Source organism: Anolis carolinensis, chromosome 2 (assembly GCF_035594765.1).
Source record: "Anolis carolinensis isolate JA03-04 chromosome 2, rAnoCar3.1.pri, whole genome shotgun sequence".
NCBI lineage: Eukaryota > Metazoa > Chordata > Lepidosauria > Squamata > Dactyloidae > Anolis > Anolis carolinensis.
The window spans coordinates 59,473,942-59,492,173 of record NC_085842.1 but is presented as its reverse complement, the minus strand read 5'-3'; the positions used below and the strand labels follow the sequence as shown (position 1 = coordinate 59,492,173).

General features: G+C 41.1%; 1 protein-coding gene across 5 annotated transcripts in view; it reads left to right on the top strand.

Annotated features, from left to right (window-relative positions):
• The window catches only part of fgd5 (FYVE, RhoGEF and PH domain containing 5), a 174,501-nt gene that overhangs the window by 123,606 nt on the left and 32,663 nt on the right, over positions 1 to 18,232 (top strand). For 4 of the 5 annotated variants that reach the window (XM_008105321.3, XM_008105320.3, XM_008105322.3 and 1 more), the window contains exons 8-10: positions 6,401 to 6,488; positions 15,057 to 15,107; positions 18,132 to 18,190. In XM_008105321.3, coding sequence (XP_008103528.2) covers positions 6,401 to 6,488; positions 15,057 to 15,107; positions 18,132 to 18,190 — 198 coding nt within the window. The remainder of the gene's footprint in view (positions 1 to 6,400; positions 6,489 to 15,056; positions 15,108 to 18,131; positions 18,191 to 18,232) is intronic. The other variant, XM_062969777.1, reaches the window with a different exon arrangement.

Here is an 18,232-nt window from a genome sequence, read left to right as displayed (position 1 = left end):
AGACTGCGCACCTGCGCCTTCAGGGGGAGTGTGACCCCATCCAGCACAGGCTGTAACCCTATACCCTGTTCAGCCTTCCGACTGACCAGGAGGACCTCTGTCTTGTCTGGATTCAATTTCAATTTGTTGGCCCTCATCCAGTCCGACACAGCGGCCAAGCACCGGTTCAGGACCTGAACAGCCTCCTTAGTGACAGGTGGGAAGGAGTGACAGAGCTGGACATCATCTGCGTACAGATGACACCGGACCCCGAAACTCCTGATGATCTCTCCCAGCGGCTTCATGTAGATGTTAAACAACATGGGAGACAGTACAGAACCCTGCGGGACCCCACAAGTCAACGGTTGTGGGGCCGAGCAGGCGTCCCCCAATGACACCATCTGGGACCGACCCTCCAGGAAGGACCGGAGCCACTGCAGGGCAGTACCTCCAAGTCCCATTCCTGCGAGGCGTCCCAGAAGGATACCGTGATCGACGGTATCGAAGGCCGCTGAGAGGTCCAGCAGAACCAGCAGGGACACACTCCCCCTGTCCAGTTCCCGGCGTAGATCATCGACTAAGGCGACCAAGGCTGTCTCAGTACCATGCCCCGGCCTAAAGCCAGACTGTGCCGGATCCAGAAAATCAGTGTCAACCAAGAAACCCTGGAGCTGCGAAGCAACCACATGTTCCAAGACCTTGCCCAAATAGGGGAGATTGGAAATAGGCCGAAAGTTTCCGAATTGAGTGGGATCCAATGATGGCTTTTTCAACAGCGGCTTGATCACAGCCATTTTTAGGCTCGCTGGAAACTTGCCCTCCCGAAGGGAGGCATTTACCACCACCTTCACCCACTCGGCCAAACCCCCTCTGGCTTCTCTCACCAGCCAGGATGGGCAGGGGTCTAGGATGCATGTGGTCGGTCTCGCCTCTCCCAGGATCTTGTCCACATCCTCGAGCTCAACCAATTGAAATGAATCCAACAAAACTGGACAAGCAGGTGCACTCGTTACATCCTCAGAGACTGCCGTTAATATGGTGTCAAAGTCGGAACGGATCAGAGCGACTTTGTCCGCAAAGAACCGAGCAAATGCTTCACAGCGGGCTGCCGAGTTATCAGGGCTCCCACCTTGATTGGTGGGAGTTAACAACCCTCTGATGACACGGAACAGCGCCGCCGGACGGTTCTGTGTGGACGCAATGTTGGCCGCAAGGTGGGCTCTCCTTGCAGCTTTGATTGCCGCGGCAATTCTCAGGGTGGTCCATGAGAAGGCCTTACTGGTATTATTTAAACTGTTAGGTTAATCATATCATGATCTGATCAGCATGCTCAATATATCCCATATGCATGGGGGTATTGGGATAACGATACAAAAGCTTTGCTAGGGTGGATCCTCTCTCACTCAGACTCAGCCCCCCCCCCCCCCCCCGAATCAAAATCCTGGCTATGGACCTGGTGTAGTCATTTCAGTGTTGGGCTATGACTCTGGAGACCATTGTCTGAATCCTTGCATGCCCATGGAAACCCACTGAGTGACTTTGGGTTAGTCACACTCTTTCAGCCTCAGGGAAAATATAATTTTGCCAGGAACCCCTGTGAAAGATTTGCTATACAGTCGCCATAAGTCAGAAATGGCTTGAAGGCACAGAACATCAACAATGTCTTTTTTCCTAGTTAATTCGAGCCATTAAGTGGCTCACTTCCATGCCCTGCAACTGTCTCAATTTGGCAGGGAGAGCCTTGATTATTCCTCTGCAATCCCACTTTTTCAGGTGCTTTTTAAAAGTCCCAATTTCTGTTTCCTCCTCCCACTTTATTTCTTTGCCCTCAGCTTACTTCTGGAGCCCCCAATGGGGCAGTGGGTTAAACCCTTGTGAAGGTTAAAGCCTTGTAAAGGTTGGGTTGCTAATCTGAAGGCTGCCAGGTTTGAATCCAACCCGGAGAGAGCACAGATGAGCTCCCTCTATCAGCTCCAGCTCCATGCAGGGACATGAGAGAAGCCTCCCACAAGGATGGTAAAAACATCAAAACATCTGGGCGTCCCCTGGGCAACGTCCTTGCAGACGGCCAATTCTCTCACAGCAGAAGTGACTTGCAGTTTCTCAAGTTGCTCCTGACACGAAAAAAAATCTTACTTCTGTTGCTGCAAAATGTGTTCAAAGGCTAAAGCTGGTTTGTGCCCAACTAAGTTAGCAGGGAAAAGAGGAGACAACACGGTGGTATATTTGCCCTTCCTAGTAGGATCAGGTGAAGCCAAACGTCTGCAGCCTTTTCTAGTTTTTGTGTTCTACATCAGTAATAATGTTGCAACTTTCTGATGTTATTTGTTCCCACATGGTCCAGTTTTTATTTGTGAAATATTGGAATGTAAACATTTGATTCAATAAAGCAGGGGAAAGAGAGAAAGCAGGTAGTTAAAACATTTAAAAAGTTATTTTAAAAAAGTGTAAGGGTGGCAGGGATCCCCCAGTGGCACAGTGGGTTAAACTGCTGAGCTGCTGAACTTCCTGACCGAAAGGTCAGTGGTTCGATTCCAGGGAGCAGGGTGAGCTCCCGCTGTTAGCCCCAGCTTCTGCCAACCTAGCAGTTTGAAAACATGCAAATGTGAGTAGATCAATAGGTACCGCTCCGCTCTATGCAGTCATTCTGGCCACATGACCTTGGAGGTGTCTACGGACAATGCCAGTTCTTTGGCTTAGAAATGGAGATGACCACCAATCCCCATAGTTGGATATGACTAGACTTAATGTCAGGGGGAAGTCTTTACCTTTACCTTTAAGGGTAGCAGATTTAATTAATTTATTTCAGACATTCACCCCAAAGGGGGGACTCGGGGCGACCTCACAATCAGCAATCATTAGATGCTAGAAAAGATAATATTTAAAACAATTACAATTAAAAACAATTAAACATTAATTAAAAACATCAATATAAACATCCATTTAGAAAGCACAATTCTTGTCATGATCCAGGTCTGTCCATTATCAATCATAAAATCATTTTTACAATTAATGCTGCGACTGCTGCTCAAATGCCTGGTCCCACAACCAAGATTTAAGATTTAACATGAAAGAACATTCATAAAATATGCACACATCTAAAAAAAAAATTAAAAAAAATCCTATGCAACATTTAGCAATAACAAGTAATTATTTATGCCTAATGTTTGTAATATTCATGTATTCATGAGGTCATTGCCCTCACGTTTCTGCAGTAAGTATTGTAGCAACATTACTTTCTATGTTATTCCGACCTTTGGCTTGAATTTAGGGGCTAGTTGTAGCAATAAATATTTGAATTCTTACTTCCCGAAACTTTCTTTAGCCTCTCCATACACAAATCCAGAGGTTAATGCCTGACCCTCCCCCCAGAAAGGCCCCGTCTCCCTTTAAGCTTGTGTTTGGCAGTTGAATAAGCTCACCTCCCTTGAGAGCGATTCAGAGCCTGGCCTCAGTCCTGCTCATGTTGTCTAGCACATAAATCAGCTCAGCTCTTCTGAAGATGCCTTTGGCAAGTTTCAGATCAATGGCTCTTACTCTCCAGTTTTCCATCTTCCTTTGCAGTGCCTCAGGATGCAGGGGCAGGATGTATTTCACAGGAATACGGTGGCCTCTGATATTAAGTAAGAGATAAAAGTTACAGTGTTAATGCCTTAGCCTCATGTGTTGCCCCTCAGTTCAGCTGCAATTGGAGTTAATGGGATTTTTATTTGAGCCATAAATCTGATCTTAGAAATTTCCTATATGGAAGGAGGGTTTTTGTCTTGTTTTTTGGTATCATCAGTCTTGTCACTCATAGGATTATCCAAGTAAGTTACTAACTACATTAAAGGAGGAAGTAAAAGGAAAGGAAATCCATCCCTATATAAATTTCGAAACTGACTCTGATCAAACTAAAATGCTCAAATATAAGGGAGCAGAGTAGGACTATCTCGATTTACGACTTGTTGAAACAGCTGTAGAAAATTAATAGGAAAGTTGTTGTATGTCTTTCGGGCTGTGTGGCCATGTTCTAGAAGTATTCTCGCCTGACGTTTCTCCTGGATACAGTATATTATTTGAGAACACAGAAATGCTGGACCACTCCAACAACTATCATGTCAGACTACACAGAGAAGCCATTGAAATCCACAAGCATGTGGACAACTTCAACAGAAAGGAGGAAACCATGAAAATGAACAAAATCTGGCTACCAGTATTAAAAAACTCTAAAACCAAAACAGTAGATGGGAACCAACACTCTGAGGGCAGAGGAGCCCCAAGGATGGCTAATGACTGAACAAAGGATGCCCCCAGGCAAGAGACAAAACCTTTCCAATGCTAATTAGGGTGATTAACTGAAACATTAATGCTGGCTTCCCAGTGACAAAGGACTCTGTGGACTCTCCACAGATATATATTTTTTTCCTTTCCTTGCCTAGTTTATCTATGCCTCACAGCCTCTGAGGATGTCTGCCATAGATGTGGGCAAAACGTCAGGAGAGAATACTTCTGGAACATGGCCACACAGCCCGAAAGACATACAACAACCGTGTGATCCCGGCCATGAAAGCCTTCGGCAACACAATAGGAAAGTTGTTAAATTTTGATGGGCTGGAGAATTTTGCCAATTTTGCCTCAGCAGAGACATGGATAAGTAAGAATTGAACTGGAGCTCAGTTAACAGTCAAGGGCAGTAGGCAGTCTCCCAGTGGGACATATTGTTTCTTTTACAAACATCATAGATGATCCCTTGTAGCTGAGTATGATTTTCTTCCAGAAGTAGAGTCTTGGTGGTGGGTCCGTAAGTAACTGTAGAGACCTATTCTGGATTCACATGGTCTTTCTCAGTGAGAATATCCGTTTCCAGATAGAAGGAGATCCTGACAAGGATTGGCCTGATGTGCCTTTTTCTTGGCACATTCCTCCCTTTCATCCTCTATCCGTGCCTCTTCAGCTGACCATTTAAAACGCTCAGTGGCCAGGGCTTACCAGTTCTTGGTGTTTCGGCAACATTTTTTAAGGTTAGCTTTAAGCCCATCTTTAAGTCTCTTTTACTGTCCATCAACATTCCGTTTTCCATTCTTGAGCTGAAGTAACTGCTTTGGGAGATGGTGATCGGGCATTTGGACAACATGGCCAGTTCAGCAAGGTTGATGGTGGAAAATCATTATTTCAATGCTAGTGGTCTTTGCTTCTTACAGAATGATGTTTTTCCGCCTATCTTGGTAAGAGTTGCAGGAGCTTTTGAAGGCAATGCTGATGGAATCTTTCCAGAAGTCTAAGGTGACATTTGTAGAAGGTCCATGTTTTGCAGGCATACAACAGAGTTGGAAGGAAAAAAGCTTTATAAACAAGCATCTTAAAGTCATCAGTAAATGACCTCTTTTGTGAAGAAACACCTTCCAATGGTTTCCCACCAGGAGCACAACAGAAGAGGAAGGATGCCATGGAATGACTACCGTTGTTATTCTGCTATATCTGTAAACTACCTTCCTCATATGACCGTAATTCTAAATCCGGATCCAAATGATGATAGTAGCGGTGATCTCTACTGTATGATGCTTGGCAACATATGACAGAGTAGACTCCTGCCCTGACGAGATTGATAACATCCTTGTTTCTTTTCGGGGGGGGGGGGGGGGAAATTAATTTCATCCACATCTCTAGGATCCAATACAGAAAAAGATGCAACTTGCAATGAGATGTCCATATATTTCTAGGTTTTCAGTGCATTCCACAAAAGAAAACAAATGCATTTAACAACATGTGTGTACTAATTCACCCATTGCACCAGGGGTGGGCAATAGTGGTAGAATTCATCAATCTTTCAAAAGGCATTGGAGGACTGTACCCCTCTTTGCATTGGCTCTTGTGTATGCATATATATATGTGTGTGTATGTTTATTTATTTATATGCCACACCCACTAGGTGGCATGAGGACATATTTTTGGATTGTACTGAGCCCCTAGAAAGCATTTTAGGGCATTTTGTGATTAATTCCTTTTTTCAAAATTTTATTTTTACCTTGGGGTGTGCAGGAGGTTCCAGATTTAATGGAAATGTCCTCCATATACCATAAATATAATTTTGGACATTTAGGAGCAAAACAATTTTGCAGATTTGTTGCAAAAATGATTCTGGGGCCTGTATGCAACCTGTGAGCCATAGTTTGCTCACTGCTTCTTTACAATGTGAACAAAATGCATAGAGGGCCTTTTTCCATTATAAAAATCCACATAGAACTGACAGATTTGGAGGTGGGTATAGAAGGAAGTTTTTGTATCCCTTGTTGTAATTACTATTTGTAAACAGACAGAAGTTGGAGAGCATCCAGATATGCTGCAATTCTGTCAGCTTTGTAAAGCTACTGGATATTTTCTGGTTATTGGTGCTTAAGCTCTGACATTTACTCTTTTTCTCCCTTTCTCTTGAGGACAGCAGTTTCGTGATGGCAATATCTTGAATGTGAAACATCAGCTCTTGAAAGTGGTGGAGCGTGTATTCCAGTACCATGTGCTACTCACAGGTCAGGAAAATATGAAATATCACACCTGCATAATGGGAGAGTCTGTATTTATCTGCTTTTCTGTTTAGGCTGCAGCAGTGGTCTTGAACTGCATCTGGTCTCCCCTTCCTTGCCCTCCACCCTTTATAGTGGCTCACGTGACTTTGGTTTCCTTCTTCAGAAGATTTGTTGAGCAGAAAAAGAGAAAAGGTGATAAGTGTTGAGATGAACTAGAGGGAATAACAAGAAAGAGAGGGAAGTAATATATCATGTTGGTGGAGATTGAGTGATCTAATTTTAAAAGAGTCCTGGGTTGCAGATGGAGCCAGCATGAGTTAGTGGTTGAACATTGGATTGTCATTCTGGAGACCAGGGTTTGAATCCCCACCCAGCCATGGAAACCCATCGCATGACCTTGGGCAAGTTGCACTCACCCAGCTTAGAGGAGGACAAAGGAAAATCCGGACAATCTTGCCAAGAAGAACTCATGGTAATTTGCCTTAGGGTCACCAAAGTTTAAAAAGCCTTCAAGGCAAATAGCAAATGTCACAGATTAGGGTAAAAGATAAATCCATAGTTTTAAAGATTGTTTGTTGACATATAAATCACAGCAATGATTGAAGCAAAAAAAAAAACTGGAGGAAAATCATAAGTAGATCGTATTGTTTGTACTTGGATGGGGGGGCTGTCTAAGAGTATCAAAATGATTACTTCCCAGTGATTAAAATAAACCACATTGTTCAGCATTTATTTTTGTGAACTTTCTAAATTATATATCCTAGTGGAAGTTTTAAACAAGTTTGTTCTTGAAAACGTTCTCCTGAGAAAGTGCACTAAATTTTTCACTGGGTCGACTTGTCCTGAGAATGAGCAATTCTTGGGAGCCCACTGACTTCATGTTGCTTGTTCTGTGACCTTTGTCAGGAATGCACAAGGATGGAGAAGCAGACCTCAGGTTTACAAACTATTACCATAGCAACTCTTAAAAGACCTGGAAATTGAGAGGCTAAATGAATCACAGGAAGAACTCCCACACTGTAAGATCTGCTGATTCACAGAACACTTGGAGCATGGATGCTTATACATTGCAGACTTTCATTTATCATTATACTGATTATGACCCTCAGTGAGGGGAATACTCTCCCAAAAAGTGTTGACTAGAGGTTTGAAGAAATCCCAAAAAGGATATTTACAGTCTCTGAGTAAATGGGAAGGGCTCAGAACCCAGAGACATATTACATACTTTGAAAAGTATCCATCTGTCATGTTATCTTTCTCACACAATACTTAAGCCTGGGAGCATCCACTGAAGATGAATGAACACAGCAAATTATTAGGCTGTGCAGTTCACCCTCATAAAGTGATTGCTAATTTGAGTGTCATAGTGCCAGGTATTACTACTGCCATTACTATTACTATCCTCCTCGTCATCGTCATCCTCATCATCGTTGTTATACTGCCTTTCTTCAGTTTGGAAGTCAAGGTGGATTACAAAGTTTGTAATCCACCTTGAAAACAAAGTTAAAAATTTAACTTTGAAAACAAAGTTAAAAATTCTCAAAATGAAACCTAAAATTAAAAAAAAAACATAAATTATAAAAAAAACACAGCACAACAAAAAAATTAACAATATAAACAAGTAAAGCTGGTTTCAGTTTCATTTTGAAAGCAGGGTATACATAAATATAAGAATAAAGATAGGATATGTCCTCAAAAGCCTGATAAATCAAAAATGTCTTCTGATTTTTACAGAAAAAAATAGCGGCTAACTAAAGTCTCTGGGAGAGGATTTGCAGTGCATGGGGGCACCCACTGGGAAGGCCCTTCATGTTCCCTTCAGATGTGTGAGGGTGGTGAGACAGAGAGAAGGACCTCTCTAGCTGATGTTAAAACATAAGCAGGTGCATAATATGATCTTGAACCATATAAGCCTTTATAAGTCAAAACTAGCACTCTGAATTGTGGCCAGAAGCACATGAGAGGCCAATAAAGCTGTTGCAACAAGGGAATTGTGAGCTCTGTATAACCAGCCCCAGTTCTTAGGGCTAGTTGAAGTTTTCAAACACTCTTCAAAGGCAACCCCATGTAGTGTGCATTATAGTAATCCAATCAGGATGTAACTGAGGCATGTGATACTGTATTGGAAAGAATCAATATGGTGTGTTGTGGTTTGAGCATTGAACCTGGATCATGGAGACTAGGGTTTGAATCCCCCTTCAGCCATCGAGCCTGTTGCTGACCTTGAGCAAATCACACTCAATCAGCTTCAGAGGAGGACAAAAACAACCTCCCTCTGAACAGATTTTGCTGAGAAAGCCCCATAATAAGATCACTATAAGTCAGAAATTATTTGACAATAAAACTGTAGACAATTCCGGCATCTTTATGATATATGAGTTCTGCTAGGCTGAACTAGTGCATTGTTTCTAGTACTAGAGGCAGGTGCTTCTGCATATCTCTTCCTAAGGAGTGGTAATCTCATCAGTTTAGGTGATTTTAAAAGGGGATGAGACAAATTTGTGAAAGACTGTCAATGGCTGCTAGTAATAGTAGCAACATAGTGCCACAAAAATATTGTTGGGGAGCATCCATGTAAGAGTGTAGTTGCATCCTTGTTGTTGTGAGCCACCTGTGAGTGTCTAGTGGGACATTGAGAGAAACAGGATGATCTGAAGATGCCAGCCACAGATGCAGGTGAAATGTCAGGAGAAAATGCTGCTAGAACATGACCATGCAGCCTGGAAACCACACAAAACATCCCAACAGGATTATAGTTTCAACATGTCCTTGGTTTGATCCTATAGCAGTCATCTTGTATAAAATGTTTGAGCTTTTTTCTCTTGTAGTCACCACAATTTTAAACATGCCTTTGGTGAATAGGTTATTTCCTCATCGGTTTTCCTCAAGCAGAACCTGGTGGCTTCTCTATGAGATTAGAATTATACATAGGTTCAGCTAGAGGTGCCTTTAATTCAAGATGTCTATTTATATTGTAGGAGGGAAATTAAACTTTTAAATTAAAATACTAAGTTTCGTGTCTTGCATCTGCATAAATTTAGAATATGAGTAGTCAAGTAGAGGTGCCAGAACCATGTGCAAATCTCTTGTGCTACTCCTGGTTGTACCAAAATTTAGTTTGTGGATGATAAGAAGCTTAACAGAGGGGGGAAAGAGGATGTAAAGTATTCAAGCAATAATAAACAGAGATATTCTACCTGGAGATAGCCTGTGGATATGTCACAGCTGGGGAGCCCTTTACTGAAACATGGTGCACCCATGAAATGCAATTGCTCTTATAAATTCAATAGTTGGTCCTTCCTTGTATGAAATATACTAGCGTAGCTCAATTGAGACAAGCTTCTTGAACTGTGTCACTTATGTTCCATTTGGTTCACTTCTTACTTAGCTCCCATTTGGTCCCATATTCTAATGGACAATGATTTGGGGCCACGCTAGCCTTTTCCCTAGTTTCTTGAAGGGGCTTCCACTAACCCCCTTCCTATTCTCCAGCCTCCCTTAAAGGAGCACCTCATCACATCTCTTGACAGCATTATCATTCCCAGCACTGTTGCTTTCATTTGTATTATTAACAAAGAATAATAAAATGCATTGCAGGATAGATTTAGGGTGGGTTGCCAAAACACTACAGCTGCAGTATTTCTGACTTTCCATACACATTTGGGAGAAATTAGAGCAGACTACAATGATTCATCTGGCAGGGATAAGCGATGCTCTGTCACCAGAGACCGCTTTTGTGTCTAGCCTACGCAGATATCGCAAATGGGCTATTGCAACAGTTCTTCCCTTAGTCCAGAGAGGTTCACAAATAACCTCAGCCTCTATATACTTATGTGAGTCACAGGTCATCTTAGTTAATTCAGAGTAGATGGAGTCTTTTATCAAGTTTCAGATAGAGAATGATTAAATATAGCTAGCTATTCCCAGTTAAACGTCATTCTTTTGGGAATCATTTTGTGTTTATCTGTAGCGAATCCATCATTGGAGTCTTTCCCCCTGAGTTTAACTAAACTATAGTATAATTAAAGAGTGGCGGAGAGGGGGAGCATCACAGTCCCTCAGGCAATTTGGAAATCTGCCACTAAAAATATGTTCCTTTTTAATTTCTTTTTTTAAAAGCCACAAAGAAGACTTCTTACTGAATGAATTAACCAGTTCGACTGCATTACCTTAAATATGTAGGGAAAGTATGTAAATATAAATCAAGGATTGTTTCGATTTACTGTTGATGATGATTATATTCTACCTTTCACCTAAAACTGTGAGTCAAAGGGGCTTACAATTTCAACAAAACAATGCAAATAAAAACATACAAAATGGTGAACATTATAATAGGATTAAACTAGCAAATGGTTAAAAATTACACTTTAAAAGATAAACCCCTTAAAACAATCCATTTTAAAACAACACAGCAACTTCAACCCATTCTTTAAAAACATTCAATTTTAAAAACCTGATGGAATAAAAGAGCGTTTGTGTGGCAATGGAAGAACTGCAGGGAGGGGGTTGTTGTGGTCTCTTCAGGAAGAGAGTTATAAAATTGGGAAGGCTCCTGAGAAGACTCTTTCACATCTCCACCAATCTCATTTGTGATGGTGGCCCCTTGACTGGCTAAGGAGAAACCTTGTGTCCTTTTGCTGCAGTTTGGTGCTACTGCTGGCACTTTCTGGGGCAAATTTGGCAGAGATGTGCATTAGGGTTTTCTCTTTTGTTATGGCTTCTTGAATGTGGAGCTCTGTTTGCTGTTGCTGTATGCCTTTGTTCTTTGAAGTTTATAATGACCCTGGGACAAACATTGGCAAGATTTGTTTAGAGAAGGCTTGCCATTGCTTTTCTTTGAGGCTGACTTGCCAAAGGTCAACCACGGGTTTCCATGCCTAAGTGGGGATTTGAACCCCGGTCTCCTGGAGCTCTAATCCAATACTTAAACCACTGCACCGTGCTTGGTCCCATTGAATATTGGACCTAGGTAGACTCACTTAGGCAGAAAAAAAAAAACGAAATGCAAAGATACGGAATGGGAGAGGCCTGGCTCAACAGCAGTACGTGTGAAAAAGGGTCTTGGAGTCCTCGTGGACAACAAGTTGAACATGAGCCAATAATGTCATCCTAAAAAAGAGAATGGGATTTTGGCCTGTATAAATAGGAGTATAATGTCTAGATCCAGGGAAGTCATGCTACCCTCTATTCTGCCTTGGTCAGACCACACCTGGAATACTATGTCCAATTCTTGTCACTGCAATTGAAGGGAGATGTTGACAAGCTGGAGTGTGTCCAGAGGAGGGTGACTAAAATGATCAAGGGTCTGGAGAACAACCCCTATGAGGAGCAGCTTAAAGAGCTGGGCATGTTTAGCCTGCAGAAGAGAAGGCTGAGAGGAGACACGATAGCCATGTGTAAATATGTGAGGGGAAGTCATAGGGAGGAGGGAGCAAGCTTGTTTTCTGCTGCCCTGGAGACTAGGACGCAATGGAACAATGGCTTCAAACTGCAGGAAAGAAAATTTCATCTGAACATTTCTCAATGTGAACATCCTCACTGTGAGAGCTGTTCAGCAGTAGACGTCTCTGCCCCGGAGTGTGGTTGAAGCTCCTTCTTTGGAGGCTTTTAAACTGAGGCTGGATGGCCATCTATCGGGGGTGCTTTGAATGCAATTTTCCTGCTTCTTGGCAGTGGGTTGGACTGGATGGCCCATGAGGTCTCTTCAAACTCTATGATTCTATTATTCATGTGACTTACTCTTACATTGCAGTCAAGGGCTGTTTTCATGGAATCATAGACTTATAGAGTTGGAAGAAACCACAGGGGCCATCCAGTCCAGACACTGAATGAACATTGTTTCTTAAAATTTTTAGAGGAGTGGGGAAGTGTAGTGCTTCAGGTACTATCGGACTCTAACTCTTATCAGCAAGTACCAGCAAGGTTAATGGCAAGGAATGGTGGTACCTGCAGCCCAATAACAGATGGAGAGTCAAGATTCCCATTTTTAATTTTTTTTGCACCTTGTGTTCATTCTTGTTTTCCCATATTCTTCTGCTCTCTATATGCATCTCTCTCTCAGTTCCTCCTTCCCTCTCTCATTGCCAAAATGGTAGTGGTGTTAGTTTATTACACAAAAAATAGAGAAAATCATGTTTCATCATAAAGACTAAGAGCATATCTGCATCACACACCTACAGCCATTTTTATATCATTTTAAATGCCATGTCTCCAAACCATCAATCCTGGGATTTGTAGTTTGGTGTGAGAATTCTTTGCCAGGGAGTTCTCATCGACTTCACTCAACTACAGCTCCAAAGCTACCGTAGGCAAAATGGCTGGAAAGTAAGTTGAATTCTTTAGTGCAGATAGGCACAAGGGTCTTAGCTTTCTTTTGAATGTTTTTGTTAGTTGCCTTGGACATTTCATTTCAAAATACAGTAGAGTCTCACTTATCCAACATAAACGGGCCGGAAGAATGTTGGATAAGCGAAAATGTTGAATAATAAGGAGGAATTAAGGAAAAGCCTGTTAAACATCAAATTAAGGTATGATTTTACAAATTAAGCACTAAAACATCATGTTTTATAACAAATCTACAGAAAAAGCAGTTCCACACACAGTAACATTATGTTGTAATTACTGTAACAATTTAGCACCAAAACATCACAATGTATTGAAAACATTGACTACAAAAACATTGGCTACTAACAAATTGACTACAAATAAAGATAGAATTGCATAAAATGAACTTACAGTAACAACATTTTTGGAAATTAAATCTATAAAAAGTTCAGTCATTGATGCCTAGAGAAACAGCTGTGGATCTGAGCAGGAGGCAGTTGGATAATCCAGAATGTCGGATAAGCAAATGTTGGATAAGTGAGACATACATGTGAATGGCTATCAAAATGAAGCTTTTGCAGATCTCTTATCTGCAGCTGCCAGGTCGGCTAGATCTGAAGGTTGGTTGTTGTTGCTGTGTGCCTTCTAGTTATTTCTGACTTATGGCAACCCTAAGATGACCCTGTTGTTGGATTTTCTGAGACTAAGTCACACAGTGAGTTTCCATGGACAAGTGGGAATTTGAACTTTGATTCCCAGAGTTGTAGTTCAACATGCAAACCACTCTGTTACTCTGGCTCCATCAGATCCAAAATGATTGCCAAAGAAAAAGTGATATGGGGAACTGGGCCATCCTGCCTTTGCACAAGGTAAGAATGCTAGAAGTGGTTCTTACTTAACCTCTTTCATTTTGGGGAGGCTTCTATGCCATTCTGGCAATTTTATTAGAATCATATGGGTGAAAGACCACAAAGATCATCCAGTCCAAGAAAGGATAGAAAGGATATCAAGAATTGGATCCTGCAGAATGGGGTTGAGAAGTAACAAAGCACCCAAAGGCAGTGGACAGATGTATAATCTGGAATGGGTCTGAAATTGATATAGGATGAAGCCATTCCACTTCATGACAATCTTGCTAAATTTTGACTAATAGAAAAGAGCTTTTCTTTTCTTGCATGAGAAATCAAAACCTTTCTCTCTTTTTCCCTTTCCCTGATAATTAGAGAAAAGCAAAGCCTACTGTTAATACTTTCATATGAAAAGGTGGAAACAATTCCACCGCAAGCATCAACTGGATGTACTATTTTTCATTCTGTATATAATTTGGGGTTTCTTTAAAAAAAATCAAGATACATGATTTCATAAAGCATACATTTAAATTGGTCATCAGGATTTTTAAAAATGGTTTCATGCAGTGACCATTGAGTAACTGATTCTAGCTTTTCCCAAGGAAATTATTGGTCAGAATTAAAGCTTGGCTTATTTTGTGCATGGTTCAGAAATACTTTCTGTATTTTCACTAAGAGAAGACTCAGAAAACGATTTTGTTCACAAATCAAGCAGCAGTGCACTTAGTGGCCTGCTATAATAAAGAATTATGCAAATGTTGTGTTGATCTAAACTGGCTGCTGTACATTTTATTTTCATGAATAAAATTCACAGAGCAGAACTCAACTGAAAAAAAAATCAAAATATATATTCAGAAAACGTGTTACTATCCTATTCCATTAACCAGTTAAGCAGAGTCCTAGAGTCTTAATTTGATTTAGTTTCATAGTTTTGACAAAGGAGAAAAAATTGACTTCAAAAGTCTGTAGCAGAAGCGCCATGTGGTGGTTTGAGCTTTGAACTATGACTTGGGTTTTGGGGTTCAAATCCCTACTTAGTCATGGAAACCCACTGGAAGACTCTGGGCATGTCATATGCTTTCAGCCTCAGAAAATCCGTAAGATTGCCTTAGAGTCACCATAAGTCTGAAATGACATGAAGGCACATCGTAACACCAATAGGCTAAAAACCTAGCAACAGCAACAGGCATTTCTGCCACTACAAGTAGACATTTGAGATGACCATCTTCTCTGAAATGGAGGCCTGCCATATTTCTTGGTCCCGAGAATGCGCTCTCAATGACAATAGGGATGAACTTTCACTTTGTTATTTAGATGATCATATGTAAAACTGATGAATCTATCAAAAAGTTTATCTGGGACTTAATTCATGTTTTTCTCTCGGATTATTCCCATACAGATTACTTGAATAACCTTTGCCCTGATTCTGCTGAATATGAAGACACACAAGGTAATTTAACATGAAAATACTAGGAATGCCAGAAGAAAATCTGTAGCTTAACTTTTTCAGGAAACAGTTTATGGATAAGCAACACCACTTTACTTAGATCTCAGCTTGCTTTGAGGATAAATTATCTCTTTGAGTTGTTTTGGGCTGAAACTTCTGATCAAAAATTTACTATTTTCCAAATTTTAAGTTCATCTTGCCTTCAAAAGATGAAATATTGGATATCCATAATGAATGTTCTGTGCCAAAATCTGATGGTTACTCAATACATCTCTTTTATCGGAAGCAGTGATAATACTTTGTTTGGTAAAAAGTGAATAAATTTTTGGTTACATCCAAATAGCCAGGAGTGGCTTGCTTGTTAAGAGGATTCCAGTTCAAATTGAATAGTGGCCTATAAGGTTTTTTTTAAAACAAAAAATGTGGGCTGAGATCTCATGTGAAGAGTCCTTAACATGAATGCTGCCTTGAGTGAAGAACAAGAAGGTACTCCCTTCTACTTCATTTGCAGTAATCAACTGAAGTTGAGTCTTTTTTTGGCCATAACAACTTGGCAATGTTCCTTACTGTAGCAGAAGACAGTAGTATAATCGTTCTTCATATTACATGAGGAACATTCACAACTTGTGTAACTTCTAATAATCATTAATGCTTTATACTACAGGAAATGTGCTTGTGTTGGGGTAAGCAAAGCATCACAGGTGCCTGCATAAGTCCCCACCACAGGGTCCCCAATGCACTTTCCAACCCCCCTTTTTTCACTTATAAAGACCTATTGTTTCCTCTAGGAGGATACTAGAAAGGTCAGGGTGGTGGAAATACTGCAAAATGAGGTCCCTTAAGGGCACCAGTGGTGCACAAGGGCAGACTAGGAGCCTCGGGCATCCCATTTGCTACCTTAAAAACTCTGCCTGTCTCTGCTTCAAAGACTCACAAATTTAGTACACTATAAAGTTTCATGGATTAGTGTTTATTTGTTCATATGCATTAAGTGTAATCCACACTTGGCAGGTATTTCATGTACTTTATGGATTTCCACTTTATCCAGCAATTTATTGTCATAACTTCTAGAGGGGTTATAATTTCCCAGGTGGAGTAGATGCCAATGCAGCTGGTGGGATTTAAAGATTCAGAATTGTATGAGTTTATATACACACACTATATTGCCATGCTTGTTTCATAGAAAATGTTCCAAGGTGAGTTGTGGTGTTGAGAAATGTAGAAAATGTCTTTAGAAATTAAAACAGAAACTTTTCTGTCATGATCCCCTTGGTATGTGAAGGGGAAGGAGACTTGTGTTTGTACCATCCCACATCGAGCCTGGTTATAAATGGCCTGATTAATAATGTAACTTAAATTAATTATTGTCTCATCCTTTTTTACTGTAGTTCTATGAAATTAGGACTATATACTGTTTTCATTTTGGATAAGTACAAAGGGTACCTTAAATTTTGGATGAGCAAAAACGGATGTCTGTAAATCAGCAGTTGAAACTATTTGTTAATTTTTGAAAAGCTCACCTTTGTGTGCTCAGGAAGGACAATATTTTTAGGGAAATCTTTTACTTTCACTTATTTATTTGAGAAATTTATATCCTGCCTTTCTCTGAGCAAAGACCCAAGGCAGTTACAACAGAATAAAAACATACAATACAAAAGTTAAAGCCAATTAAAACATAAACACCAACACAATTAAAACCGTGTGAACATTAAAACCAAGATTAAAAACCCAGAGCTTCCACTACCACTTGTTTGGCTTAATTAAATGCTTTCTCAAAAATGAATGTCTTCACACCCTTCCAGAGTGCCATTAAAGAAGGAGCCAATCTTAACGCTTCAAGCTGTGTGCTCCATAGTGTAGGAGCTGCCCCCAAAAACGAGCCCTCCCTGAAGACCTGAGATTTCAGGGGGAGTGTAACACCATCCAACTCAAGTTGCCAGCCTATTTCTGGTTTCCTCTTACATGAGGCCAGTATCCCTTCAGTCTTATCCAGATTGGGTTTCAAATTGTTTACCTTCATCCAGTCCATTACCACCTCCAAGCAAGAGTTTAGATGCAGGGCAGCTTCCTTGGAGTCAGGCGAAAAGGAGTAGTAGAGTTGAGCATCATTCCCGTACAGATACTGAACTCCAAAACTCTGAATGATCTCTCCCAGTGGTTTCATGTAGATGTTGAACAACATTGGGGATAAAGATAAGCCCTGTGGGACTCCATAGTCCAAGATCTTCCCCAGAACCACCTTCTGGGTATAGCCTGCAAGAAAGGACTGGAACCACTGTAGAACAGTGCCTCCCATTCCCATCCCCACAAGTTGCGCCAGAAGCATACCATGGTCGATGGTATCGAACGCCACTGAGAACTAGAAAGGTCACACTCCCCATGTCCAGCTCTCTGCTTAGATCATCCACCAAGGCGACCAAAGCTGTCTTTGTCCCATATCATGGCCTGAAGCCCAATTGAAATAGAGCTAGATAATTAACCTCATCCAGGAATCCTTGGAGTTGTCTGTCCACCTCCCATTCCAAAATTTTTACTAATGAATGGCAAATTTGACACAGGCTTGTAGTTGTCAAGGGATTGATTTTTCAGCAGTGGTCTCACCACATCTTCATTAAGTGCTGTGGGGACCTTGCCTTGGTGGAGCGAGGCATTAATTAACTCCCATATCCAAAGCATGCTCCCCTTGGCTTGTTTTATTAGCCAAGAGGGATAGGAGTCAAGAATGCGGGAAGTGGCCCCAGCTTCTCCCAGGATTCTGTTGGCATCCTCAGGTAAGACAAGTTGAAATGAATCCATAAGAATAGCACCAGGCAATGCCATGGCTACATCCACTGGAGTTGTAACAAAGGTGATGTCCAAATCGGCACAAATCTGATTGATCTTGGAGGCAAAATGGCGGGCAAAGTCCTCGCAGTGTGCAGTGGACTTTGAAACATGTGATCGTCTACTTTCGGATTCAATAAACCCTTCACCACTCTAAACAACTCCTCGAGTTAAGGATTTCTGTTTTGTTTCTCCCTTCCACAGCTGCCTTACTCATTGTTACTGAAGTTGCAGACCAAGCCAATGATAGCATGCACCAAGGGGTAAGTACTATTTTATTTTATTTTATTTTTAATATTTATATC